This window comes from Sceloporus occidentalis, unplaced genomic scaffold (assembly GCF_023333645.1).
Source record: "Sceloporus occidentalis isolate IW3139 unplaced genomic scaffold, rSceOcc1.0.p SCAF_1, whole genome shotgun sequence".
Classification (NCBI taxonomy): Eukaryota; Metazoa; Chordata; class Lepidosauria; order Squamata; family Phrynosomatidae; genus Sceloporus; species Sceloporus occidentalis.
Window position 1 is genome coordinate 89,431,547 of NW_028316981.1, and position 27,797 is coordinate 89,459,343.

Sequence of the window (27,797 nt, forward strand, 5' to 3'; positions counted from 1 at the left end):
CAGTGACTGAGGATGGCGTCTCTCCTCTCGTGGCCTGTCTGGAGTCGGTAATGGGCTGGATGAGGGAAAACCGACTCAGTCTGAATCCAGAGAAAACGGAGGTACTTGTGATAGGTTCCCCTGGTCCGGGAATGACGGTGGTTCCACCTGTCCTGAACGGGATCACGCTTCCTGTGAAGGACTCTGTGCGCAGTCTGGGGGTGCTTCTTGATTCGTCGCTTCACCTTACAGCTCAGGTGAATGCGACGGTCAAGAGCACCTGTTATCAGCTTCGGCTTATTCGCCAGCTGCGCCCATACCTGGCCCAGAGGGACCTTGAAATGGTAGTACATGCTCTGGTAACCTCTCGATTGGATTTCTGCAATGCGCTCTACATGGGGCAACCCTTGTACCATACCCGGAAGCTACAGATGGTACAGAATATGGCAGCCAGACTGGTTACTGGTACTTCCAGGGCCAGTCATATTACACCTGTACTCAAAGATCTGCATTGGCTGCCCATTCACTTCCGGGCGCAATACAAGGTGTTGGTTATAACCTATAAAGCCCTATATGGCTTGGGCCCAGGCTACCTTGAGGACCGTCTCTCCCCATACATTCCGCCCCGCACCCTCAGAACATCTGGGCAGCAACTACTGAGGGTCCCAGGGGCTAGATTAGTCTCCACAACAAGGAGATCATATTCCATCATTGCCCCGACCCTCTGGAATACGCTGCCCATTGAGCTCCGCTCGGCCACCTCCCTGGCCCAGTTCAGGAGGGAGCTGAAAACCCTCCTGTTTCGATCAGCATTCCCCAACACAAGTTCCAGCTAGTCTCCCCCTCTGACAGCAAGGGTAGCTGGCTGATGGGGTTTTTAATATTGATTTTAATAGTCTTTTGTATTTGTATTATTGTCTCTGATAATTTGCTGCTGTATGTATTGTATTGTTTTTGATTTGCTGTTCACCGCCCTGATCATGGGAAGGGCGGTATACAAATAAAATTTTTATTATTATTATTTATTATTATTACTGCAGAAGATACAGCAAAACAGAATATATTCTGTACTTTAAAATGTAACTTCAGTTTTATTTTCCTTGGCAGAAGCAAAGACAGAAACGTTTCCTCATCCGGCCAGAGAGAGTCTTGACCCTGGCTGGAGGAGGGCCAGAGGAGGCCTGGGTTCCATCCTCCAGTGGACCATCCTTTCAAGTGTTTATCTTCTCAGGATGTGGAAGAAATATGGCTGCAGAATTCTGGGACTGTTAAGAAACAAACTGCAGGGGCTAGATGATTATGGATGTCATGCTAGAAAGCTAAAGCACTGTGGACACACATCCAACACTTTTCTCTGTGTGTTCAAATCCACCTTTAAAAATAGTTCTTGCAAGAACTACTTCTGGACTTGGCTACTGTACTTACTTTGAAAAGTATTATTTTTTTAAATAATATTTTTCCTGCAAACATAGTGCACCAGAATTCTTTTCAGAATGTTTTCAGAACTATTTTGATGTGTTCTGGACCATTCAGTGAATTTCACATATGAATTAGGGATAATTAAATGTGAGACTCAGTTTACTACACAACATTGTTCCAAGAAGGCTCTTCAGAGCGCTGAGGCTGTATCCACAGTGCAGAAATAATCCAGGTTAATTGCCATGGCTCAGTGACATCGAATTCTGGGAACTGTAGTTTGTTGTGGCATAAGAGCTCTAATGTCTCACAAAACTACAATATCCAGAATTCCATTGCATTGAGCCATGGCAGTTAAAGTGGTGTCAAACTGGATAATTCCTGCAGTGCAGATGCAAACTACTGAATTATTCTTCAATCAGGTCAGTGATTGCAATCTACACTATTGTATTTAGCTTTATCCTGCACTAAATGTAGGCACATCTGCACATACACCTTGTTATTTTTACCAGCAAAATTTGTAGAAATATTTCTGAGTTATTCAAGTCACTGTTCCAAAACTATGACACATCTTACAGCATTCCACTCTATATTCATAGTCGCTCTTGCAGTTGAATTTTTTCCCCCTCTCAGTAAGGACACATTAATAAAAGCATGTCATTTACATCCATTTACTCACATGCTTCTCCTCTAACATCAACTTGTTCATTTTTCCAGTAACTTGCTTTCTATGCTCAAAGGCTGTCAGCTTCACCTGCTGGTTTTTCATACCTGACCCTGTACTTGAATGTGGTATTTTAACTTGTCATGACATTCTTATCAAGAAGAGAAGACAGAGACCAAGAAGCAGAGAGACTTTTACTGCAGAGACCCACTTCTCTCTGAGGAGCTGGGTGAAAACAGCACTGCAAATGACCCTGATATAATTTTATTCTGTGTTAGCCTTTATTAGAGTTTCTTTTGCCCCAGTGACCTGTCTTGCAGGATTCTTCCATCTGCTTTTCACATCCTACTCCATTTGCTTGACTTATTGCCCCAGTGACTGAGCTCTTAATCCCTCACTTGCTATCTCTGACAGGTTGAGAACATCCTACAGGCTACGTCCTTCTGTCACCTCTCCCCCACTCCATTCAGCTCAAAGTCAATACAATATACAAACTCCAGGTGTTTAGAAGGAGGGAGATGGGGAAGAAATGGAATGGACAAGGGCAGAATGTATATATGTGTGAGCATGTTTTGAACATTGAAATGAGCCTCTTCACTGATGAGAAACAGAGAGAGAACTTTGTTATATGATATATATACACACAAATGAATATGATGCACACACATTGTAGCACACACGCTGTAACTAAAACAGAACATATAATTAGTGACAGGCTTCTAGAAAGTAGCTTAGGTCCAGTTTGGCCGATTCAGTATTCTGACACAGAATCATAAGGCTGGATAAGCTAAGCAAATCCATCTGGCAGTATGGGAGTTCCATCTGTCTCGAAGCTTCCTATCTGGCCTTCAGCAGTCTGTTTCATTCTGGAGAAGGACATTGGCAAAATCTTTAACTTCTTCCATACAAACTGTATCAGTAGTTTTGGCAAAGCCCTCAACTCATTATGTGCTTCAGGTATTCACTCAAAGAGCTGAGATACAGGTTAAGTTTGCCTCTGGGGGCAGCAAGGGAATTCACAATATGATGGCAAATATCTCCAAATGTTACAGGCAGAGGAGAGGAGGATAAGTTTCCACAGCTCCAAGAAACAGATGGAGGGCTCAACAGTGTGAACAGATGTCCTGTCAGAATTCTCCCCTTCTACATCCAAGCAGTTAAATCCCATGGCTGAGCCAAGGTGCAAACAAGCAGGACTGAGCAGTGCAACTTCGGAAAATAAGGTGTCTGGCAAAACACCAGCTGTTCTTCACAGGGTCAAAGTGCAGCAACATGTTGATCAGCAGAGACAGTAGTGTCCCTTGCCAACCACTGCAGATTCCCATGTTTCCTCTGATCTTAGTTATCCTCACAGTAGGTGCGTGTGTGTCTCTGTGTTGGGGGGTGGATTCCCCCAGTAACAATGCCCAACTTCCTGTTCATCAGTTACATGAGTTAAAAATAGCATGGCGTAGTAGCTTGAGTGCTGGACTACAACTCTGAAGACCAGGGCTCAATTCCCAGCTTGGCCATGAAACCAGCTGGGTGATCTTGGGCAAGTCACATGCTCTCAGCCTCAGACAAACCTTCTCTGAACAAATATTGCCAAGAAAATCCCATGATAGGTTCACCTTAGGGTCGCCACAAGCTGGAAATGACTTGAAGATACACAACAACAACAAACACTATACTGAACTAGTGTGCAAAAACTTGGCAGGTACCTAAAGGGTTGTGTGAAGTTTTAGATTGCTCATCTATACTAAAGACTGCCCTTGGGTAAAATCCTAAATAGCGTGACCACAATGCACCATGCTCAAACAACCATCTTAAAAAGTGCAATTGCTTGCACAACAGTATTAATAACAGTGTTGGACACTAAAAAGATTCCAGCCAATGCATTTTTGTGACCTAGTCCATTATTATCCAAATTTGGGGAGTGGTTTGATTATCAGTGGTCAGTTAAGACCCATCAGCCATTGCATGAGGGTATATTTAGACAAGCTGTTATAATGTGTATCTGCTCTTAAATTTTACCATTATATCATTGTGTACAGTAAAAACAGAGCCTAGCTACTCTCTGTTGTGATCACATAGAGCAGGAGAAAACATTCCACTTTTCCCTACAGCACTGGACCCTAGTTTATGAAGGTTCCAGAGCAATGGTACCAATTGAACCCATGACAATCTGGTCCTGTTATGAACACTGAAGTGTGGAAAGATGTAAGTGCTAGGATTGTCCATATGATGTTAGATGGGTTATATAGTCCCCCTTTCTTTTTTCATTTCCTTCAGTATTTCAAAGAAAGGGGGATACATCTACATTCCACTGAAGCTAAATCATACATTCAAAATACAGCACAGAATGGATTGACAGCTACTGTAGCCTTTTAACTATTCTGCTTATCTTTGCATCATCTATTTTATGACACTTACTGAGAATGAAAGTGCTTTCCCTCAGTGAATAATGGCACCAGAAATTATTTAGTTAAATATTTTACTGAGAAATGGGATTGCCAGGCCCCAGGTCACTATCTGAACTCCCAGGGAATTTGCCAGTTCTTCTAGGGAATTCTTTAGGTCTTCCATGCAAGAAGACAAATCTTAGGGCACCACTGGAGTAAGAAGAAATTTAATTTTTGCTTGTGACATGGCCTTAAAGGTTAAGCATCTATCCACTCTATTCTCTGATAGGACCAATTTACCAAGCTCAGCATGGAGGATGTTGGTAAGTGTGCAGGGATTGTGCAATGCCAGTGCACTACAAAATCAAGATCATGGGGAGGGGACAGAAGAGAGAGAGAATCTCCAGTCCAAAGCATATGGTCCCTGTAACCCCCCTACACACATACCGGCTGCAGTCCGCTCTGCCCTGATGAAGGATTGAGAGTCCTTTCCTGCAGGCGTCAAGCTTCTCCATTTACACTTTGTCATCTTGGAAGCAGCAACCAAGCAGTAGGCTGAACAGAGACCGAGTTTCTGGGTCGCTGCTGAGCCAGCTGCTAGGTTGCTGCCCTCAGGGTGACTGGGTGCAAAGGGAGCAGCACTGAGATGAGTTGTTTTGAATTTGCAGTAGAACAACAGACTTAATATCAAGAAATAGACACTGGGAAGGCACTAGGGTTGTGGTGCAAGAAGAAAGGGTGTAATAAACTGAAAAAGTTTAGGAAGCATTGTTTGACAATAACAGTTACATTCTTAAGGCAGCTTCCAAAGGAAAGGATTACATTTTTTTTAAAAAAGATATACAACAGAATTTCCTTAGTATCTTCAAACCCTTCCCCTCAACCCCATAGAATTCCTAGGGTGCCTGGAGGAGGGAATAACTCACCAGTTATACACCAGTTAGACATTGCCACAGACTTACAGACATTTACTAACAGTAACTCAAATGATCACAATAAAGAAGACTTCAGAGGACAATAAATAGCAACAATGGTAAACAAACTGCCCATCTGTTGTATAGGTACATGCTAATAATGGAGGAAGAAAACCTTGTGGCACCTTTATTTATTTCAGCACAAGCCTTTGTGGGCTATAACCCACTTCTTCAGAGACTATCTGAAGAAAGCATCTGAGGATGTGAACTTTAATCCACAGCACCTTATGTTGAAAGATATGGGTTCATCTTAAAGATGCCACAGGATTCTTTTCTCTCCCTGTAATGAAAAAGACCAACAGAACTATGTCTTTGAAAAATGCCAATAACACATACCTTCATCTTCCATTCAAAATCATTCCATGTTTTCTCACCACATGTTTTATTCCACCACCACCCCCAGAAGAAGACACACACCATTAGGAGTGGGGGGGAGTGCCCTTTCATTGCTCTAGAAACCATTCACATGCAAGTGCAGAAAAATAATAATAGCCAGGATGAGCAACATTGCAACTTAGTTGTCAAAATAATTGCCAAAAGATTAGTATGTTTTCACCATACCAACTTTCACCCAGAGGGACTAGCTTTCACACAAAAAGACCAGGAAGTGGGGCAATAATCATGACAGGAAATAGATTGGGGTCAAAATGCTCAAGGTTTTAGTGCTGTTTTCATTGCCAAATCAAGCAAAAACAAGCTGGTGCAGATACTTCCCACTTGCCTTTCTGCTTTTGGTACTGCTGTGTTCCATTTACAATGGCGGCCAACCCACACAAGCATTTATTGTTTCCCAGTTCTCAATGAGTTTTTTTCCTCTCTCCTCTAGTCTAGTTCTCTGCAGTTCTCTTATGCACACCTAAACTGGAAACAATCCTATTTAAATATTCCTTAATTTGGAGTAAATATGCTTAGGTGGAGTTGCAAAGTGCATGATTCAGCCACCTGAATCTGAATCTAAATGGAATCTGAAATCATCCACTTAGTCCAGGGTTAGGTTCAAAGGTTTGTTAAACCAGCCTGACAATCCCTGTCAAAAAATATATGAACACTAATATAACCATTATGATTTTTTTAAAAAAAAGAAATCCATGGGAGTTGAAAACAAGTATGAAACTACTTGTATGCACAGCCTCTCAGACGGCTCATGTAGAGAGCATTCAGTAAAAATGCTGACAGTTCCAGAAATTTAGCAGAGCTGTTACGAGCCACTGGAATTTATGCATGTATATTTGTTACTTGACAACCCCCCTGAATTTCCAAATGTCATGGACATGATGCCAGTGACAACACTACAACTCAGAGCTTAACACTTCTTTTTTACCAAGCTGTCAGAGTCAAGTTTTTTGTGTGGCAAGGACTCCCATTCCTTACCTCAGAAGGTGAGAGGCAAAGATAAGATGGAACATTTGTGTTAAATCAAATAATTCTAAGAGTGGAAAGGATACAGAGATCATTACTTTCCATCTCCTGTGTTACAGCAGATTCCTCCAAGCAAAATACCAACCACTTGCTAGTCATCTCATACCAACTCACTACAGTGCAACCACACATACACACACACAAAAGAATGCTAATCAGAAGCACACTAAGATAGTTCTAGTTTTAGTTCTAGTACCAAAGCCATCAACATTATGCCCATCCTAAATGCTTATTATTTATTATTTTATTGCCATATCCACCCAGAGTGATTAATAATAATAAGAATAAGAATAAATTGAGAAAATTTGAGAGAGTAAAATAGCGGCACTCCTGGAATCTACTGTCAGAATAAGACTGCTTCTTCTTGCTTCAGAGATGGTTTAAATTTTGCTTTGATTTGTACACCAATAAATTCTTGGCAGAACAAATAGGTGTTGTATGTTGGTGCTAACCCCAATCCTTGAGTTCATTGTAGATGTGTAGTAGGATTGGTGTGGCATGGTGGCCTTTAAACAAACAAACTGATTAAACCCACTAGGAGATGTGTTGCTCTAACACTGGAAAGAACAGAACATTATTTGAAGAAAGGAGGGTGCTATTTTCTTTTCCTCCTCTTACTCTTCTTTTAAAAGGCAGTAAAGTAGGTACCTGTTGCCTTGCTCCCACTTCACTGAACAAGTATTTGATGAGGAAATAATTTCTCATCATCAGTAATGTTATGAGTGTTGTCTGTGCTTATAAATACATATATCTACGTGCGTGTGTGTGTGTGTGTGTGTGTATAATCCTGTATGACCATTATGTCCCATGTAGCATCATAACTACAGTGCAACATAGTAGATTCTGTCCAGGCCTGGCCAAACATGGTAAGCAACCTCTGGAACCAGCAAGGGTCCATTCCCCTGTTTATTGAGCTCCTGCTGCCTGATGTTCCCTCTCACTGTGAGCAATCTTCAGTGTGACAGAAAAAGGAGTTCTGTGGCAAATCCCTCTTGCACCAGAGATCACTCACACCAGTGTGTGTGTGTGGGGTGGGGGTGGGGGGTGGGGGAGGAACATCAGTCAGCCACTTCTCAATTGAAACAGGGACAGATTCCCACAAATCCCAGTGGCTCCTTATTGGTAAGTAGGATTTAGGGGACTTTCATGGTCCCTATGTAGCCCCTAAACTAGAGGCTATGTAACTGTAGGTTACACATTTATAACTGCCCAACAGGATTCCAGCCATCTTTCTTAAGTACTTGTAGTACAGGAGGCCCTTTGCATTGAAGGGTATGTCCTCCCCCTGATCATAGGTTGCCAGTACTCCTAAGGCAGAAGCCACAAAAATGTGCTTTCTACTTACAAATATTCTACAGGGAGAGAAAAATCATATTCACTTTCCATTTATTGGGGGGGTGGGAAGAAGCTCATTTCTTTTTCTTATCCAAATAGAAAATCAAATTGCCTCTGCTGAGCAACTGAACATTTGACATGGCCTTACGTTTAAAAGTAATGATATATAAAGAGCTAACCCTTCCGTAGAGCAGTCTAAGCATTTTAACCTGGAATTGGGATTTATCCTCAAGCAAGCATGTATAGGACAGAACCTTTGGATGATCAATAGGAGCTAGACAATTGATGGGAATTAGATCTCTTACAGAACTCTGTCTATGTCTCTTAAATATATAACATTGGCAGACATTTGGAACATGGGCAGGGGAAATCATAGTTCCACTAAGGACACTGGCCCAGCTCTGGAAGTAGAACTTCACTCAATTATTTTATATATCACTGTGCTACTGGATATCCAAAAGACAACTGTAAATGGTAAATGGAAATCTTTAGAAGTTCAGTTTTAATGTTATCAGCTGATTAAGAAACAAAATATTGGCAGCAGTCTACATCTCCCCTGACGTCAATGGCAAAATTCCAAATGATTCTGATGCATGCTGATTGTATCAAATGAGGATGTCTCAAGGGCCAGCTGGCCAAAGGCCACCCAACTCTAGGGCAACAGACTAGGGGGAATATGTAATCCTTCAAATGATGTTGGATTGAAACTCTCATTACTCCTAACCAACATAGCCAATGCTGAAGACTGCAGAAGCAGTCCAATACCTGGAGGAGAAATTCTTCTTTGTATATGATAGTCAACCCCAGCTCCCAGTGAAAAACTCTGCTTGTAGCCAATGGCCCAGCTACTTAGGTGTTATACAGAGTCAGTGTAATTTTGGCCCCTGTTTGTCTAGGGATAATGGATATTTTTCCATTTGTATGCCCCAAATATGTGGGCAGGATTCTTGGGAGTAGTGATAGCCACCACATGTGGCTAACACTAACCCTTGACCTCTCCATCCCAAGGGAAACTGGCAGATTGACTAGGCAGTAGTCCCTAAACTGTGCCCTTTAAGAGATTTTGGACTTCAGCTCCCAGAAGCCTCAGCTATGTTGGCCAATAGTCTGAGATTCTTGGAGCTGAAGTCCAAAATCCCTAAAAGAGCAGTTTGGGGACAACTGGGTGGTCAATGCTTTGCCAAGGCAGTTCCATCATACCTAAAGGAAGCAGTTATAGGATCACTGCTGTAACAGCCCTCTCTGTTTCCCATAGTATTCAACTCCTACTGGTGAGTTTTCAACACTTCATTTTTGGGCAAAGTACTTCCTGCAGGGCTTTCTGGATGAGAAGGATTATCTGTTTTCAGGCCTGGTTATGGAACAGACACTTTGGTGGATGATCTTCCCAGGGAACTGGTTAGGGGGAGTGAGTGTCTCTTAATTCTCACAGCTGTCAGTATTATTGACCATGGTATCTTTCTAGGCCCATTTGTTGGAATGGACTTGGAGGCACTGATGACCATGCTATTCAATGTATGCATGAAACCACTTGGAGAAACTGTTTGGAGTACCTGGACTGAGGATACTCAATTCTATTAGTCCTTTCCATCTCAATCTAAGGTTGCTGTTTTGGTTTCTGAACCAATGTCTGTCACTATTAATGAGAGTGAACAAATTAGAACTTAATTCAGACAGGACAGAGGTACTTTTGGTCAGCTGAAATGTGGCAGATCTGGAACACAGGGATTCGTCTTGTGTTGATTGTGGCTACATTTCCCCCGAAGAGACTGGTTCACAGCTTGAGTGTACTCCTGGATTCAACACTGCGCCTGTAAGCTCTAGTTTCAAAAACTGTTCAGGAGTGCATCTGAACAGTTAAGGCTTATGTGCCAGCTATGCCCATTTCTAGAAATATAGGATTTGGCCATGGTAAAACAAGTCTTGGGCCCGTTCCGCACAGGCAAAAAGTACATGCTCAACACATACTATGGTTAGAAAGAGGTGTCCTTTCCGGACACCCCTAACCCTAGTACGCGCCAAGCATGTACAAAATGGTGGCGCCCATTCTACATGGGCGCCGCCATCTCAATGTGCTGGACGCTTAGCGTTCGCACGCTCCGGCTCACTTATGACGCCACAAGTGCACCATTGGCGCCTTGCAGTGTCATAAGCACGACAGAAAAATAAGCCGCTTTTTGCGGCTTCTTTTTCTGCCACCAGGTACCCTCGCCATTTGGAGGCTGAGGCTTCCGAGCGGCGGAAACGAAGGCACCGGCAGACCGCCCTTTTTGGGCGGTCTGTAAAGCGCCTTAGTTATATCCTGTTTGGATTACTGTAACACATTCTATGTGGGCTGCCTTTGAAGAGTGCTTGGAAACTTCAGCTGGTCTGAAAAGCTGCAGCCACACTGTTAACTGGAGCTGGCTAGAAAATGGATAAAACTCCCTTGTTACAACTGCTCTGCAAAGCCCTATATGTCCTTACATGGTTCAGGGAGAAAGAGCCTTTCATGTGAGGTATATTTGATGATCTTCCTTTTAATGGCTATGCTTTTATGTTCATTTTACTGACAGTGTAATTATATTTTAAACTTTTGTATGATGTAATTTTTTTTAGCTGTAACTGTTTTAACTTTTGTAAGCTGCCTTGAATCCAAGACTAAGGGAAGGTGGAGTATTTGTGTGTGTATATAAATAACTAAATGAATACATACTTAGTATTTGTAGTCAAATGGGCCAATTACTTGGTTTGTTTTCATCAATGCAGAAAAGCCCAAATTTTGTATGCCACAGCACAGTACACTTTTAATTGCTATTCTTGAAAGTAGATCCTACTGTAACTGGTGGGAAAATTCTGAATAAACATGGTTAGGAGATGGGCCATGAGGTGGAGACGAAAGTAGCCAAAACAGGCAGAGCTGTTTCAATTATTTGTTGTCAGATAAATGTTGTCATCATCATGTAGAGTTACTTCTCCTAAACTCCAGAAAACAATAGGAAATGAATAATATCAGTGCTTTAAGTTTAAAAGAGTATGACAATGAACTAGACCAGGAAATGAAGACGCTAAAATCCAATTGACAGGTTATTTCCAAGAAGTGACATCAGCTTTTCCATTTGTATGTACCTCCACCATAGTCCTAACACCATAAAACTTGGATAACAGAAATATGACCAGATATGCATAGCAAGGGGAATCATAAGGTCAGAGTTGTTTGGTTCTAAAATGGATAGATTTTACTTAATTTAAATATGTTTGTAATCTGTAATATTATTTTGAATCACTAGGTGGAAGACTTCTATAACCATCAAAGAGAAAACTGCAATCAGGCTAGACACACCCATTTCTCTAAAGGCCTTTAGACAGTTTCACATGGGCCAAAGCCCTGGTATGGGAATCAACATACTGGGCATAGTGGTTTGAGTATTAGATAACAACTCTGGAGATGAGGGTTCGACTTCTACCTCAGCCATGAAACCCACTGGTTGACCTTGGGCAAGTCACACACTCTCAGCCTCAGGGATAGGCAATGGCAAATCTCTTCTGTACAAATCTTGCCAAGAAAACTCTATGATAAGTTGGCTTTAGGGCCACCAAAAGTCAGAAATGACAGGGTTTCCAAAGGCAGGTGCCAGAGAGCAGGTTCCTCCCCAGTTCACCTAGGGAATATCATACCACACCCGAAGCACACTGTCTATTCAGGATTTCTGCTACCTTATATCATGAATCAAATACCACAATTCTTCTATTATCAAATACTATCAGATTTCCAATAACAACTGGATGTTGGTTGTGAAAACCCTTAACAACACTGCATGTCACCTTTCAGGCAAAGTCAAATATGAATCACTTGTACATAAACTGCCAAAAAGTTCAGTTAAAACAAACAGAACCCACATAATCAGGTATCAATAAAAATAAAGCAGGGTCATTTTGTTTCCTGCTTAACACAAGACTGACATTTTAGACATCTGCTGAAGGGCTTTCCAAGCCAAGTCCAGTTCAGGAGCTTTGTCAGGATAGCATGTTGGAGAGGAAGTCACATAAGTCACTGGGCAACAGTTTTGTACTGCATTTCTAATTAAAACTACAGGTCAGAATCCTGTTCAGCAATTATTGTTGTGTGCCCTCAAGTAATTTCTGACTTATAGATACCATAAGATGATCCTATCACAGGGTTTTCTTTGCAAGATTTGTTCAGAGTGGTTTTTGCCAGTGCCCTTCTCTGAGGCTGAGAGAGAGTGACTTGCCTAAGGCCATCCAGTGGGTTTCCATCTCTGAGCAGTGCTTTGAACTCTGTTCTCCAGAGTCACAGTTTAACATTCGAACCACTGCACCAGGCTGGCTCTTGTTGAGCAGTTACAAGTACATAACTCATTTATGCATGCATAACTGCAATGTATTCCGGATCCGTGCATAGCTCCTAGTTTAGGAGCTATGTAGGTACTGTGAAAATCCCACTTAGCAGCTGCTGGGTTCAATGGGGAGGGTCTGTACCCTGTCAATCGATAAGTGGTTGTCTGATGTCCCACCCAAGCTCATCCCTTGCATTAATGGTCTCTAGCGTGAGGGGGATTTGTAGCAGGGGTCTTTTTTCTGCCTGTTGCACTTGCCATCACTCACAGGAAGGGGGAGAATGTCAGGCAGCCACTTCTTGATCAACAGGTAAATGGATCCTTGTCAATCCCAGCAACGGCTTATCAGTAAGTGGGATTTGGAGAGTTTGTCCAGAATCCAAGAGCCAATGACCAAGATCTAAAGATCCAAAGAACCACAAATCAAGTTCTACAGACACAAGGGCGCATTGGACTCATGTGTCTTGAAAAGCAGTTCCCTCACCACTACTGAGATCTTCAAAAACAGTTTGCAATGTTTCATTACTAGATTTTTATCCTCTGAGGAGTTTCAAGGGACCTATATGGTCCTCTTTATCACATGGAATCAAACTCAAATGACCTTGTGCTTACCATTTTTTTTAAAAGGACTTCCCAAAATCCCTTTTTAAAGCTTCTCAGCAATATTCCAGAAGCTAGAGGTGAAAGGATATGTAGGTGCCATTTCAATGTTCACAAGGGATTTTGGGATCGTCCAGATGTATCTACATGCAAGAAGCACATTCATAATTCATAAACCCATAATCAAACAAAAAGTTGAAATCCACAGGCTTAGCTGCTACAAATGGTGCTAGATTCTGATCTACTTCTTTTCATTCCAGGATACTGTGAAGCAGAAGGAAAAGAGGGAGAACTGACAGAGTTAGTATATCTCAAAAGGCTTATATCAAGGGTTTGGTAAACTGAGGTATTTACCAGACAATGCCAAGCAAGATTATTGTCTGGATTCCATTCTGGTAACAACATGACTGTTGAATCTGGTGTGAGTTACGGCTTTGTTCAGGCTGGGTCTATTATGTTAAGAATGTTATCCTGGGAACTGATTGAGCTTATGGTGGAGTTTGTAAACTTTAGAAGGGGAGGAAAAATGACCCAGGCAGCAAAGGTGGATTGAATCAACCAAGCAAACAATTTGCAAGTGACGTGGTTTGGCTTCTTGGGTGCTGGCATATGTATAAACAACTCAGGAACAAATCAAGACCCACAGATGTATTAAAGAAAATTCACACAGCAAGTTATGAATGAATATATAAGACAGCATTTTCATTCAAATGTTTTGAGAGTTTTGACAATAAGGAAATAAAGACAGATTGTGGTGGTGTTTTTTAAGACCCAAGTGGTTGGCTTTGTGTCCTGGCAACAGCAGTGTGGGATTTATTTTTCCTCACATAAAGCAACATATACATTTGCTTGTTCTCCTGTGAAATCCCAGGCACATTTCTGATCTCCAAACTCCTCTTTATTCCCACACATCAAAGTGTTGCATATTACAGGCTTGCAAGATCATCCTGGTTTAAAAAAAATATGAAGCCTGATTCAGCTGAAGATATGTTGTTTCTCCCAACATAAACTTTTTGTGAGGGAGACAGAGAACTGACATTTTCCTGCTGCTCCTGCAAGAGCCCTGCTTTCTTGCTATGCCTCGCTTTCATTCTGAGTTGTAGGAGGTACAATGGTATGAATTAAGATCTACTGATTTTACCCAGCAGCTGCCTCTTTTGCTTCTTGGGCTACTGTCACACCTTCAGGCAGCTCAGCAACAACAAAGCCTACACAGATGAACAAGAAAGAGCTCATGCATGAGGCAAAGTAAAACTAAAACAGAACACCCCAGCTCACTAAGGAAAAGGCTAAATTTTTATACTTTTTTTTTCCAATGCCTATACATAGCCAATCTATAAGGGTTGCTACGTGGCAACCAGAAGAACCTACATTTACTGTTATTAATATCAGTGCTAATGGTATAGAAGTGATTGTTCCCACTGCCTTTCCACCTTGTTACTTCCTGGTGGCTTTGCTTACCATACTCTTACACTTGTTCCATGCTATTCCACCTGTTGAAACAGCAGTATTTAATTCTCCTCCTCCCAAGCAAGTAGCATAACAATTGAAATACCCCACATTACCTAGGAAACTTACCCTAGGGCCTAGGCCATTGTTACAATCTTCACCTCCCACACTCTCTTGAACTGTATCAGCACACAGGTGGTGCACCAGAACTGATGTCATCAGAAGTGATGCCATGTCACTTTGGGTTCTGGGTCTGACCACATATCAAGGTTTTTCAAGACAATTAGGAGTTGGAGGAGGCAGAAGGCAAGCTGTTGCCTTCACAAGACATTTGAATGTGTTTTCAGCAGTGTCTTAGACCATTTATTTTTTAAGTCCTTTTGCGTTAGATGCATAATTCAGTCATAGTATCATATTCTGCATATTTAGGACCCATGTTAAAAACTTAACTTTAAAAAAAAGTCTTGGGAGCTGGGGACTTTGGGGGAGTGTCAGAGAGCTTGAGATACTGCAAAAGTAGGTCTTGGAGTTGTAGTTTGGAGGCAGCACTTTCCTCAGGCTGATTTGAAGATAAACAAGGAAAACAGGAGGATGCAGAAAAGCATGGCAAAAAGAGGAATTATGTACTGGAAAATATGAAGTGAGTGAGGCACAATGAGAGAGATAGCGGCATGAGAAGCCATTTCAAGCAGTAAAAGAAAAGTAGTATAAAAGTATAATTCAGAGTAGCTACTCTCATAACCATCAATATTGCTGTCGTATATTCAATACAAGCAACCCACTCACAATGTATTTAACATTCAATAGTTCAGTTCTGTGCTTAAATTTACAATCTGAAGACTATAGGGATTTCCCCTTGGGCAATCCTGCAGCTGCCATCTCTTGTGGGGATTTCAGTTTATATTTCACTGCTGTGATCATCAGATATGGGGTTCCACCCTTTATTCCACTGCTGTGGTCACCAAATGTAGTGGTGGTGGTAGTGGTGAAGGGGCAGCCTGCAGTCACCTCTTTTCCCCCCATATCAGGGTTGTGGCCACCACATGCCATGCCCTAGAAAGGGTGTGATAGCCATGGCATCTTAAGGTGTTCCTTTAGTGCTGCATTGTTCAGACGCAGCGCCAGAGGAGCACCATGATGCTGTGCGCTGTGTGGAGTGGCGCGCGGCATAACACCACCTTGGGGGCAAAGTTGGGGTATGCGTCATGTGGACGCCATGCCCCAACTCCGCCCACAGACCGGCCTTTATGACTGGTGTGCACAACCCCTTCGTCCCTTACCAATCACACAACTCAAACTCCCTTCTCTGACTCCAACCCTAATCTAAGTCAAACCCTTTTCTAATTGCACTTTACTCAAACCCTAGGCTAACTCACTTCCACACTCAAACTCAACTTCCAACTGTCATTCACCAGCCTTATGTAAATCTACACAGACATTCTACCAATCAGCATTTCCTCCAACATTCCATTTTCTCCTCCCTATTGCAGCAGTTCCTTACCAATAAATAAGCCAAACGTTTTCAAATGCAAATCCTTGATATCACAAAGACATGATTTATTATTATTATTTTCTTTTCTTAATAAAGCATCACTAAGTTATATCATAAGTTGAGTCCAGAACTAGTGAATTCCCCCATGACCTGTGGTGAAGTGACACAGAGAGAAAACAGAATTGGCTTTGAGATGAGATTTCATTGGTTGAGACATCTATCACCATCTTGTTAATTCGTAAGTGTTAGTACCTCTTAGACAAAAAGGGAAGCTGAGAGGATGAGATTCCAACTCCCCCACACCATCATATTAAAAAAAAGCAATCATAGGCTTAATTTAAATTCCTTTCCAGCAGAAGAAGCATAATTTACTGTCATCTGGCAACTGCAACTCACAAAAGGAAATTAAGTTTCCTTGAAAGAATTATGAACCACATGACACCATTTGTTCTTAAAGGAGGATAAAGGAAGTTTCCAGTCCCCTAAGGGACTAAAGATGCTATCATCAGTTGGTGCTGGTAACACCCTGATGATCCAGAGACCTGTCAGTGGACACACACCTGGTGCGCCAGTTCCCAAGAATCAGAAAAACTTGTCTTTCCAAGTTGTTCAAAATCACCAGACCATCTCCCACTATCACCCCGTTCCTAATAACAGCTTCTAAAAAGTCATTAACTTACATAGATGCAGCCTCTCTCATCATGATGATATGAACACATGTACCTGTTTAGCATTTAATGCTGCTCTGCCTGAAAATTCTTTAAAGTACTGTTGCCTTTTGGGAATATCCAAGAAGCTATGGGAGCTCATTATCTACAACACATTCCAAGGTATGATGTGTGGAACGATTCACAGAGTCTTGGGGTGGCTGCATGAGGAGGATGTGGCTCCTTTACCTTTAATAGATGTGGAAAGAAGAAATTTCAGTAGGTGAGAATAAAACATTACATCCACTGAAAATCCCTCTTCTACACAACTGTTGACAGTACAGGAACCCCATGCTTTTCATGTATCCACCAGGTTCTACTGCTACCTCTGCTCATGTAAGTCAGCAGAACTTTGTTGTTAAATGCCGTCAACATGACTTTGACTTATGTTGATCTTATGAATGAGAGGTCTCCAAGTCACCCTATCCTCAACTTCCCTGCTCAAGTCTTGCAGACTCAGGGCCATGGTTTCCTTGACTGAGTCTATCCATGTGGAATGTGGTTTTCCCCTTTTCCTACTGTCTTCTACCTTGCCAAATATTATTGTTTTTTTTCTAGGAAATCATGTTTTCTCATTATGTATTCAAATTACAACAGTGTCAGTTTAGGCATCTTAGCTTCTGGGAAGACTTCAGGCTTGATTTGCTCTGGGACCCATTGATTTGTCTTTTTTTCCAGTCCAGAGTAGACACAGAATTGTCCTCCAACATCATATTTCAGATGAGTTAATTTTCTTCCTATTAGCTTTCTTCACTGTCCAGCTTTCACAACAAAAACTAGAAATTGGAAATATGATAGTATGGACAACTTTAGTATTCAATTATATATCTTTACATTTCAGGATCCTATCCAATTCCTTCATAGCTGCCATTCCAAATCCTAGTCTTCTGATTTCTTGACTGCAGTCTCCATTCTGATTAATGATTGAGTCAAGATATGAAAAATCTTTCACTATTTTAGTGTCCTCATCATCTGTTTTAATGTTATGTAAATAACCTGTCATCATTATTTTTGTTTTCTTAATGTTCAACTTTAAAGCTGCCTTTACAGTTTCTACTTGATTTTTTTTGGTATTTGTTCCAAGTCTTTGCAATTTTCTGGCAGTAGTGTCATCTGCATATCCTCAACCTACCGCCTCCCCAAATCCTGTCTGTAATTCTTAAAAGCCTCCCCATAAAAACATATGGTTAAGTGAAGCAATGATGGCAATTTGAATTAAAACGAAATCCCACCTCTCCCAAACTGCTCATTTGAAAAAACAATGAAGAGAGTCCATTTAGCACGGGCATGGATTAAATCTTATAACAGATAATTGACAAAGAACCTGAACAGCTACAGAGAGTCAGCTTTAAAAAGCCAAAATGCTACAAAGTGTCACAATTTATGCTCAAGTCAGTATATGGAAGACCAGAATTTTCCAAGGAAGATTCAATCCAGACTCTTCATAGGCTCTTACTGCACACATGGTAGTACTGCAAAAGTACCCTAAGAAAGCTCTCAGGAGCCTAACATGCAGGCACTGAAGATAGCTTAATGATGACAAAAAGCATCTGCTTCTTTGCAACCACATTTACACAAAGCAGTAACTATACATTTCCTAGTGCCAGAGGAAATCTGTATTTACTGAGAGGTTAGCCTTGGGCTAATTTTATCATGCCAGAAATTGGATGTTAAGAAATGTCGGAAATACCTAGCTATTGCAGAATTTTAGAAAAACTAAATCATGAAAAGTAGAGGCTGCTCAAAAAGCTGAAATATGTATCCACCGGGAATCTTCCCAGTTGTGAAAATCCTCCCCATCATGTTCTATCTAGTGCTCACTACTGCTGCCTTTATAACTCATGTCTTTCACCTTCTATTTCTTTATGCTGCCAGGGACCGTTCTATTAATCTATGGAGTCATTTAAATAAGCTGCTCTCTGAGCCAGAAGCTCAGACTTGTGGCATATCTGACTTCACATGGATTAATAAATTCAATTGACTCTTAGCAGATGTGTCCCCACTCCAAAAGAATAGTCCAATTAATCCACTGTAGCAAAGCACCTCCCCAAAGCCCATAAAATCCTCTGGCTCCTTAAAGGTTAACACATTTATTGTGCCATAAGCTTTCATTGGCAATTTCCAGAAGGGTGGTCATGTCAGTCTCTTGTGGTTAAGAGCAACAAAGATTCTTGTGGCACCTAAAGACTAACACATTTATTATGACATACACTTTCATGGGATACAGCCTTCGTGCTCCTATTGTAACACATTAGATTTATTCATTGCTCACAGATGAGACTCTGCATTGACCTCATCAGTGTCACAATGACACATACAAACATCCTGCCAGTGTGCAAATACAGTACACTCTCCAGAATAACACCTTCTAAGGCTGCAATTCTATACATATGTACCTCACAGCAAGCCCCAATGAAACCAATGAGGTTTACTTCTGAGTGTACATGTAGAAGACTGTGTTGTATAGTTAATTTCACTCTAGCTGAGATCCTCTATACATTTACTGCACATCTGCACTACATAGTTATTGTACTTTAATAACACTTTAACCGTCAATAGCTGCATTCTATGGAATCTGGAACTTGTAATTTGGTGAGGTATGTAGAATTCTCTGTCTACTCCCCTGAACTAGAAATCCTACGATTCCCTAGGATGGACCATGGCTATTAATGTGGCATGAAACTGACATAATTAGGTAATGCAGATGCACTTCAACTCCCATTGAACACAGTGGGACCTCTGATAAACATGCATTTAATTATGCTGCCAGGGCCTCATCTGGCAGTGCTGGCAGCATCTCACATCAGTTGGGTTATGAGAACAACTATATCTCTGAAAACACGGGACAAGTTTAAAAGACTAACAGTCGTTCTTTGGGGTCTTTTGATTCTCCAGTATACAGATAGATAGAGCATAGTGGAAGAATGTTTTTGCATACAATCCAGCAGACAAAAGACACATTTTGTCAATTACAGTACATCATTATTTGAAGGTTCCAATAATGAACCATTTACAAATTGGAAAGATTTGGAACTTTAAAAAAAACAGACAAGCAGTTAGGATTTATCATCATGCAACATTTAAGAAACCCTCTGTGTATAAGGGTGTATGCGTGCTATGTGCCTTCAAGTCTCTTCTGACTTATGGCGACCCTAAGGCAAACCTATCATGGGGTTTTCTTGAGAAGGTTTGTTCACAGGAGGTTTGCTATTGCCTTCCCCTGAGCCTGAGAGCATGTGACTTGTCCAAGGTCAGCCAGTGGTAGTGGGTGGCTCACATGTCCAAGGTGCATTGAGTCCACACCAGTTTTAAGCCTTCATGATCTCTCCAAGGTGCTGAACATTGGAAAGAATGGGGATACATCTTATACCACAAAACAAGAAGAGCAGTTCAACATGTCCCAGCAAAGTTTTTATTCAGAACTCACAATATGCATATATGAAATGAAATAAGGAGATCAGACTAGCCTTGCCTAAGGATAAAAAAAAAACATATTGAACATTACAGGGAGGGACCAACCAAAAAAAATTAAAAATCAAAATGTATCCAAGGATGATTTTTCTTTCTTTTATCAGTCTCTATTTTTCTTATGGTTTCCATTTTGGTGGCCATACTTATAGATCTGTGCTTTTTTAACATGCAGGATGGGGAGGTAGGCTTATCTCCCTTCCTCTTATCTCCCTGTTTTGTTGTTTGCACATGCTCAGTAAGGAATTCTGGAGGCAGCTGCTGTTTAACTTGCCTCTTTTAGGCTGGCACATACAGCTACAGGAGGATCAGCTAAAGCAGAATCTCCTTGGCCTGTTACAGACAGCCCAAATAAAGCTGCTTCGAGTCACAGTGGAGGTATGGTGTTTCAATGATGCATGCGTCTTAAGAGTCCAAAAGTCGCACCAGAGCCACGCTCCAGCCAAGCGTGGCTTTGGTGTGGCTTCTGGACTCTTAGGACGCATGCATCATTGAAACACCATACCTCCACTGTGACTCGAAGCAGCTTTATTTGGGCTGTCTGTAACAGGCCATTCTCTCTCAACTCAAACTTTCTGGTACGTATAGTTTACTGTAAACAGACTGCTGCCACCCTCCCAGTGCTGATATTGCTTTTAAAAAAAGAAAAAAAACCATGTCCAGCTAAACAAAGAGTAAGGCATCAAAAGAAAGGGCTGGGTAGATTTAAAAAGACTTTGCAGAAAAGGAGCTTCTTTGTCAGAGGCTTTGTGTAGTGAGATATGCCTACCATGGATAAACTCTTTGAATGCTGGATGAAAACCCACAGCAAATTAACTTGTCCACAGTCATCACAGCCACCAGCTGTTACCGGAACCAACTGTGCGCACAGAGCATGTGCCAGAAGCATGGACTATAACTCTCACAGTTAATTACCATTAGCCATGCTTGGTGGGGCTGATGGGAACTGTGGTCCAAAGGATGCAGATAACTCCTTAGTTGGAGGGGGATTGAGGTTCCTTGGCAAAGAGAAACAGGGTTTCCTCCTCAGGCAAGTCAACCAGAAGAAGGTTTCCCAAATGTGTGAAATCTGAAAACCAGAAGCAAGCTGACTTATCCAGTGTTGTGTGGCAACCTAGTGGCAGGAACAGGTGTAGTAAGTTACATTTCCCAGGGCCTTGGCCAAGGGCCGGCTCCCTGGACAGGTTTATTCCTGCATTTCTCTCAAAGGGGGCAAAATGAGGTTTCCCCAAAGAAATTTTCCTTTAGTCCCTAAATTTCTAACATTGCAGCTGAGCATTTAAAATAAAGTTTAGGCACTCAAAGAAAAGGCAAGGTGACCAAGGGAATGTGAACCCAGGAAAGAGAGGAGTATCTCATTCTCTGCAGTGCTAGAAATTTGAGGGAAATTTCATTTAGAATTCTTGTTTGGGGGGCAATGCCCTAATTTTGCCCATCTACTCTCCAGTTACACCTTGAGCAGAGATTCCTATGCTTCTTCCTCTGGTGGGGGAAGAATGTGTGGCTGAATGCAAGGGGAAGATGGGGCAGAAAAAGCCTTATTCATCTTATGTTCTTTTTCCAGCTAAGTGGTTAAAACCTAAAGGAAGAATGTGAAACATTTATAAAGAATTTGGATAATCGATACACAGAAAGCCTGGGTTTTGCCGCACTGCTACAGGTTCTAAACAAAGAGGGCTACAGCTCATCCAAGGGTTGGAAGATTATTTTTATGGACTTATAATTCCTATTTATACCTTGTTTTTCTGCCTGTCAGATTTCAAGGTGAACAGAAATGGAAGGGTAAAAAATAACTTGGAATGACAGCCTGAAAAGAGCGGAGGCATGAACGACACAAAAAGCAGATTCCCGAGGGCTGAAGAGATTCCATTCCGCTAAATTCACCAGATTCTTATGCTCTTCTTCTTCCAGGTACCATAAGTAACCATCTGACATTTCACTCCATCCCCTCATGCTGGAGCACTTTGTGCAGGGCAAGGCATTCCTCTACTTCAAAGGAAGGACAAAATGGCACCCTACCCCACCCCATGGGAATCCCATGTTCAGACACTGAGAGAGGACTGTCGGTTGAATCTTCCTCCTCACTGGTGATGAGTGGGACCCCTTCCTCTTCCTCTACTGCAGCTGAGGGCAGGAGGGTTGTTTAGTGATGGAGCACCTACAGCCCTCTCCTCAGGAGGAATGGCTGAGAGGACAGCAGTGCCAAGCCCTCCTTCCACATCTGGTCTCTGGGATTCTTCAGACGGTGAAAATAATCCAGGATGAATCTAGCTTGAATCTCTGTTGTTCACATGCATTCTGAATGCAGTTGATTAAGTTTGCGGGGGGGGGGGGGGGCTGCCAAAAACACCTCTTAATCCAAGATAATTGGTATTGGGGTTTTTAAAAAAGATCTGCATTGTTGTTAGTGTGAATAACCAATGTGAATCGACCTGAACAAACCCAGGATAAAACTCTTGAGTGCCTTCAACATGTTCTGAATGCATTTGCATCATCGACTCCCTCTTTATTTGAATGCTTGCACATGGGAGCTAGCTACTGAACTTGCAGAGATGCACCTTGACGAATAGCAAACCCAGAATGTGTGAGTGACATGATTCACATCGTCGGATATCTGAATGACCCCTCTCTGCCTTGTCATGGGGATACTGTGCTCAGACCTCAGTTCCTAATCTTCCCTTCAGCCTGGAGATTGGGGGGGGAGTCCTGGAAGCCATAGGCCCCAAAAGTTACTTTTCCAAGCCTCTTCTGTGGCAAGTGGTCAGATGTTCAAGAGACAGTGTTTAGGAGGAAGGAGAGAGAGGCCCCGAGGCGGCAGTGGACGGGGCTGTACTGGTGAAGCTTCCGAAGTGTGGGAAGAGGGAGCCCTCTCTGAGAGGGAGCCTTAATCCCATCCACCGCTGGCCCTGCTGCAAAGGGAAACCTCGCCTGTGCTGCTGCGCCTGGCCCTCTCTCCGCTGGCCAGATGGGGAGCTGAGCAGGGCATCCAGGAGGGGGGCCGGGGAAAGAAGAGCCTGTACCCCCGCAGCCCCAGAGCCCGCCTGGCCTGGGCGTGCTCTGAGTGTCGGACCAGGGCTGGCTCTGGGGAGCAGGGTTCGAATCCCTCCTAGGGCCAGTCACACGCTCTCAGCCTCTGAGCCAATCCTGCCAAGGAAACCTCTTCCTGGACTTTGCCTTTGGGTCGCCCTGAGTCAGGGATGAGGGGCAGAAGGGAGGGGAGCAAGGCCAAGGGAACCCCTTTGGCCCCGCCAGGGAGGGAGGGAGGAAGCCGGGGCCGCGGCAGGGGACAGGCCCCAGGAGCCCCGGGCCTTGAGGATTTCTTCAGCGTGGAGGCAGGGGCTGGGAAGTGGAGGGCTCCGCTTGGACCCCCTCGTCTCCCCCGGGAGACAGGCAGAGGGGCAGAGGCGAGCAGGAAGAAAGAAGCACAGGGCCCTGGGCCAAGTTCCGCAGCCATGCCACCGGCGCCTCAGTCCTGGGGGGCTCTGTGGGCCCCCCAGGCCCTGCGCCCCCTCCCTCCACTTGCCCCCCGGCCACCAACTCCCAAGGAAAGCCCCGGGAGAGACTGGCCCCGACCGAGGGAAGCAGAGAGAAGCCTTGTTCTGGGGGCCACTGGAGCACAGAGCATAAGAAGGGAAGACTTGCCCATAGCTAGGGAACCCCAGGAGAAGACTTGCCCCCCCCCCCCGGGAGAAGGAGATCGGGGCTCCCTCTTTCTTTGGGGGCGCAGCAGGCAGTCCATCTCTTGACCCCCCTCCAGTCCCCCTCCAGTCCCCCTCTCTTACCTGTCCTCCTCCTTCCTCCTGCTGGCTTCCCGGCCCTTCTGCCCCTTGGAGGCTGGCTCTCGCGGGCGCCTTCCTTCTGGTCCTTCCCCCGTCCCTCCCCGCGGTGGCCCTGGAAGCCCTGGAAGCCCTGGAAGCCCTGGCCCTGGGGGGGGGGGCGCCCAGGGAGGGACCGCTCTCCTCCTGGCGCAGCAACTGCCCAAGTCTGTCAAGAGCAGCTAAACCAACTCCAGCGCCAGCCTCCTCCTCCTCCTCCGCCTCCGGGGCTCCCCGCCGCCAAAGGGCCGGCCAGGGAGGCCCAGGAGACTCCCTCGCCCCGGCCTCCCTGGCGCTCAGGGCTCTGGGGCTGCTGGGCTTCGGTTCCGGAGGAGAGGGCTCGCTGCTGGGCTCCCTCCAGACGGACTCACCGCTCCCCCCCCCCCCAAAGGCTATCCCCTCCAGCTGCCTAAGGAACTTTCTTTCTTTCTTTCTTTCTTTCTTTCTTTCTTTCTTTCTTTCTTTCTTTCCTTCCTTCCTTCCTTCCTTCCTTCCTTCCTTCCTTCTTTCTTTCTTTGGGGACTTCCTAAAACAAAGGGAAGTCCTTGCCCCTAGAGAAGGGTTTTGGGGGCGGAATGTTGGAGCAAGGCAGCCTCTCTACTCCCTGTCGGCAAGCATTTCCCAGTGATCCCTCTGGGCAAGCATGGTCTTATTCTTCTTCTCCAGTAGTTCGCTATGGAGGAGGATTCTCTTATCATTCCCTAGGGACAAGCAAGTATTCTTCCATTATTCTCTATGGGCAAGGATTTTCCAATGGTTCACTATCAGCACGTATTCTCTTATTTTTCTTGTTGTTGTTGTTATCCACCTTCAAGTCAGTCTTGACCCATGGCGACCCTGTGGGTGAGACATCTCCAAGACTACTTAGGCTCCGTTGCTCTCTTCAGGTCCTGCAAATTCATACCCATGGCCTCCTTAATAGAGTCCATCCATCTAGCCTGTGGCCTTCCTCTCTTTCTGCTTCCCTCCACCTTTTCTAGCATTATTGATTTTTCTTGTGAGTCCTGCCTCCTCATGATGTGGCCAAACTACAGCAGCCTCAGGAGTTTATCAATTGGAAGGAATTTCTCTTAAATTCGAATGAAAAGAAAGCAGGGCCAGAACACATTCACTTAAAGTCACTAGTTTCACACAATTACATGAATACACATTGCATTCGAACTGACTCCCCATTGCCCAAAAATAGCATGCCATTGCCCAAATTTGTGTGTGGCAGTCTATCACACAATAACGTGAAACCCCATGATTGCGTTCAGATTGCCATCAGATTATATTTCCAATTCCCCTTGTCTGATAAACTTCTACATCTTGGCTTCCAGAGAGATTTCTGTTTTGATCTACTCCACGGCTCATTCGTTTGACTTCTTGGCTGCCCATGGTAACCTCAGCACTCTTCTCCAGCACCACATCTCAAATGACTTAATTCTCTTCCTATCCACTTTCTTAACTGTCCAGCTCTGACATCCATACATGGTAACAGGGAATACAATGCTTGTGTGATTCTAACTTTCATGCTCTGTTGTATGTCTTTACATTTTAGGATATTTCCTAGTTCTCTCATAGCTGCCCTCCCCATTCTTAGTTTTCTTAGGATTTCTTGACTGCAGTCCCCATTCTGATCAGTGTTTGATCCCAAGTATGATTCTCTGTGAGCAGCTATTCCTCCAGTGGTTCTCTTTGGGCAAGTATGGTTTCCCTATGGGCAAGAACTGTCATTTGTTTTAGTACATCCCATTTATTTGAAAGCCTGCATTGCTATTGCTATTGCTTTTTTTCTTTCCCTTTTCACTTCCTTTGGAGGTCTTCCCACACCACAAGTATAATGTGTATCAATCTGTTCTTAGGGCTCATCCTGTCATTTTCTGGAATCTCAGGAAATACCTTGGAGATGGAGCCAAAGAAGTGGTTGCCTTGGGAGGCATCCACATTGCAGAAATCATCCAGTTTGATCCCTGCATCAACTGCCCTGGCTCAATGCTATGGAATTCTGGGAAGTGTAGTTTGTTCTGGCACCAGAGCAGAACAGTGTGGGTGCAACTTTGGCCGACTTGGTCTTAGACTTGGGTCCTAAGCACACTGCAGAAATCATCCAGATCTTTTAGCACCTTTGAGACTAACAAAAGAAGTTGGCAGCATAAGCTTTTGAGAACTAGTCTACTTCCTCAAATGCATTTGGACTGAAGCCAACTTCTTTCTTTCGGTTAGTCTCAAAGATGCTACAAGATCTCTCTACATACTTTTCAACAGACTAACATGGCTATATCTTTGAATTCTCCCAGAAATAATTCAGTTTGAGTTGGAAGGCAGCCCCTTCCCACCAGTGACTGCTGGTAGGAGTGGGTTCCCACAGCCATTCCACAGCCTTTCTGGGTCTGCCAGAGCTGTTGGCCAGGTGGAAAAGGGAGGAGACTTGCTTTCCTGCCTGGCAGCAGAGCCACCAGAACTGGAAGGCAGCCCTTTCCCATCAACATGTTGGGTAAAAAACTCCACCCTTTGAGGTGTCACCTAGTGCGGTCTGTACTCTTCACACCTGACACCCCTGAGGGTACAACACAGCAAACTTAGAATTCCCCAGCAAAGAGCCCTAGCATTGTAGTTCAAAGGAGTGGACTAGATGAATTCACTCTCCATTAGAGAATTCTAACTCCCTTAGCAATCTACAAATCCCAAAATTCCTTAGGCTGGAGTCCTGACAGGAAAAGTGGTAGCAAACTGTTACCACTGTGTAGTTCAAATACCACATTCACACAATCTGGCAGTAAGTCACTCACTCTGCCACTGTAGTAGAAAGCACCTAAAGGGGAACATTGATATTACGTGTAAGTAAAATATCTGTCATTCATAACCTCTGCTAGCAGACAGAGGGACGTTCCTCCGTCTGACTGGCTGCTATTGGAAATTGACCTTCCACCCAAGGTAGCTATCCAGTGTGTATGATGAATGGGAAACAGCAGTCTTACAAGCCAAAAACCATGTCCTTCCTCCCACACAGGGAATGGATGGCCTCTATGGAAAGTTAAAAAGACACATCGCAGTTCTAGTGGATAAGTGTGAACACGGCCCGTTTTTAGACATTTCAAGGAACCAACCGCTCCTCTTGTATACCAAACTTTAGTTCTAGCTTGAGGGCAGCAGTTTAAATGGTGATGTTCATGGACACTTCATATCTGAGGAGGAAATGGAGGAACCTTTCCAAAGTGAGACACTTTACATGACGTATGTATGAAATTTTAGCTTTCTCTGATTATTTTGGGATATGCCTGTCAAGATTATTTTTTGAGAGAGTGATATAAGCGTAACCCACTTTTAAGCAATCTGGACATCTTGTACTGTTTATGTATCACATTACATTTTTTATCAGAGCTGTCCTGCCAGTTTTAATGTTTTCATGAGTGAGGCAAGGCTACCTGACCTATATTCAAGACAGTACGTTGTGAAACCAAGTATTTTCCAAATGTACATAGCTCCATCATTGCCTGCATTCATCTGCCTATTTTATCCACTGTGTTCTATCCCTTATTTCAGCCTCTTCCAATCTGGCACGTTTTGGACTACAATACTTATTACCTGCAACATAGCCTGTGCTGCCTGAGACAAGAATTGTAATTCAACAATTGCATGCACCTTGCCTTCTGTTTCCCATTCTGCACATCTACCCCATCAGTGCGATACATGCAAAGAGACAAATCAGGCTGAATGGGATGCCTGCCCATTACCACAGCCTGGTGCACCCCATTCACCAGGTCCAGTTTTATAACCTC

At 43.4% G+C, this 27,797-nt stretch overlaps 1 protein-coding gene across 1 annotated transcript in view; it reads right to left on the minus strand.

Moving 5' to 3' along the window:
- Nucleotides 1–26,507, minus strand: part of SYNPO (synaptopodin) — a 72,691-nt gene extending 46,184 nt beyond the window's left edge. The window contains exons 1-2 of the mRNA XM_089517508.1: nucleotides 26,355–26,507; nucleotides 24,004–24,205 (exon numbers count right to left, since the gene is read on the minus strand). Of these exons, the coding sequence (XP_089373634.1) occupies nucleotides 24,004–24,205; nucleotides 26,355–26,507 (355 nt within the window). The remainder of the gene's footprint in view (nucleotides 1–24,003; nucleotides 24,206–26,354) is intronic.
- Between the last annotated feature and the right edge of the window lie 1,290 nt (nucleotides 26,508–27,797).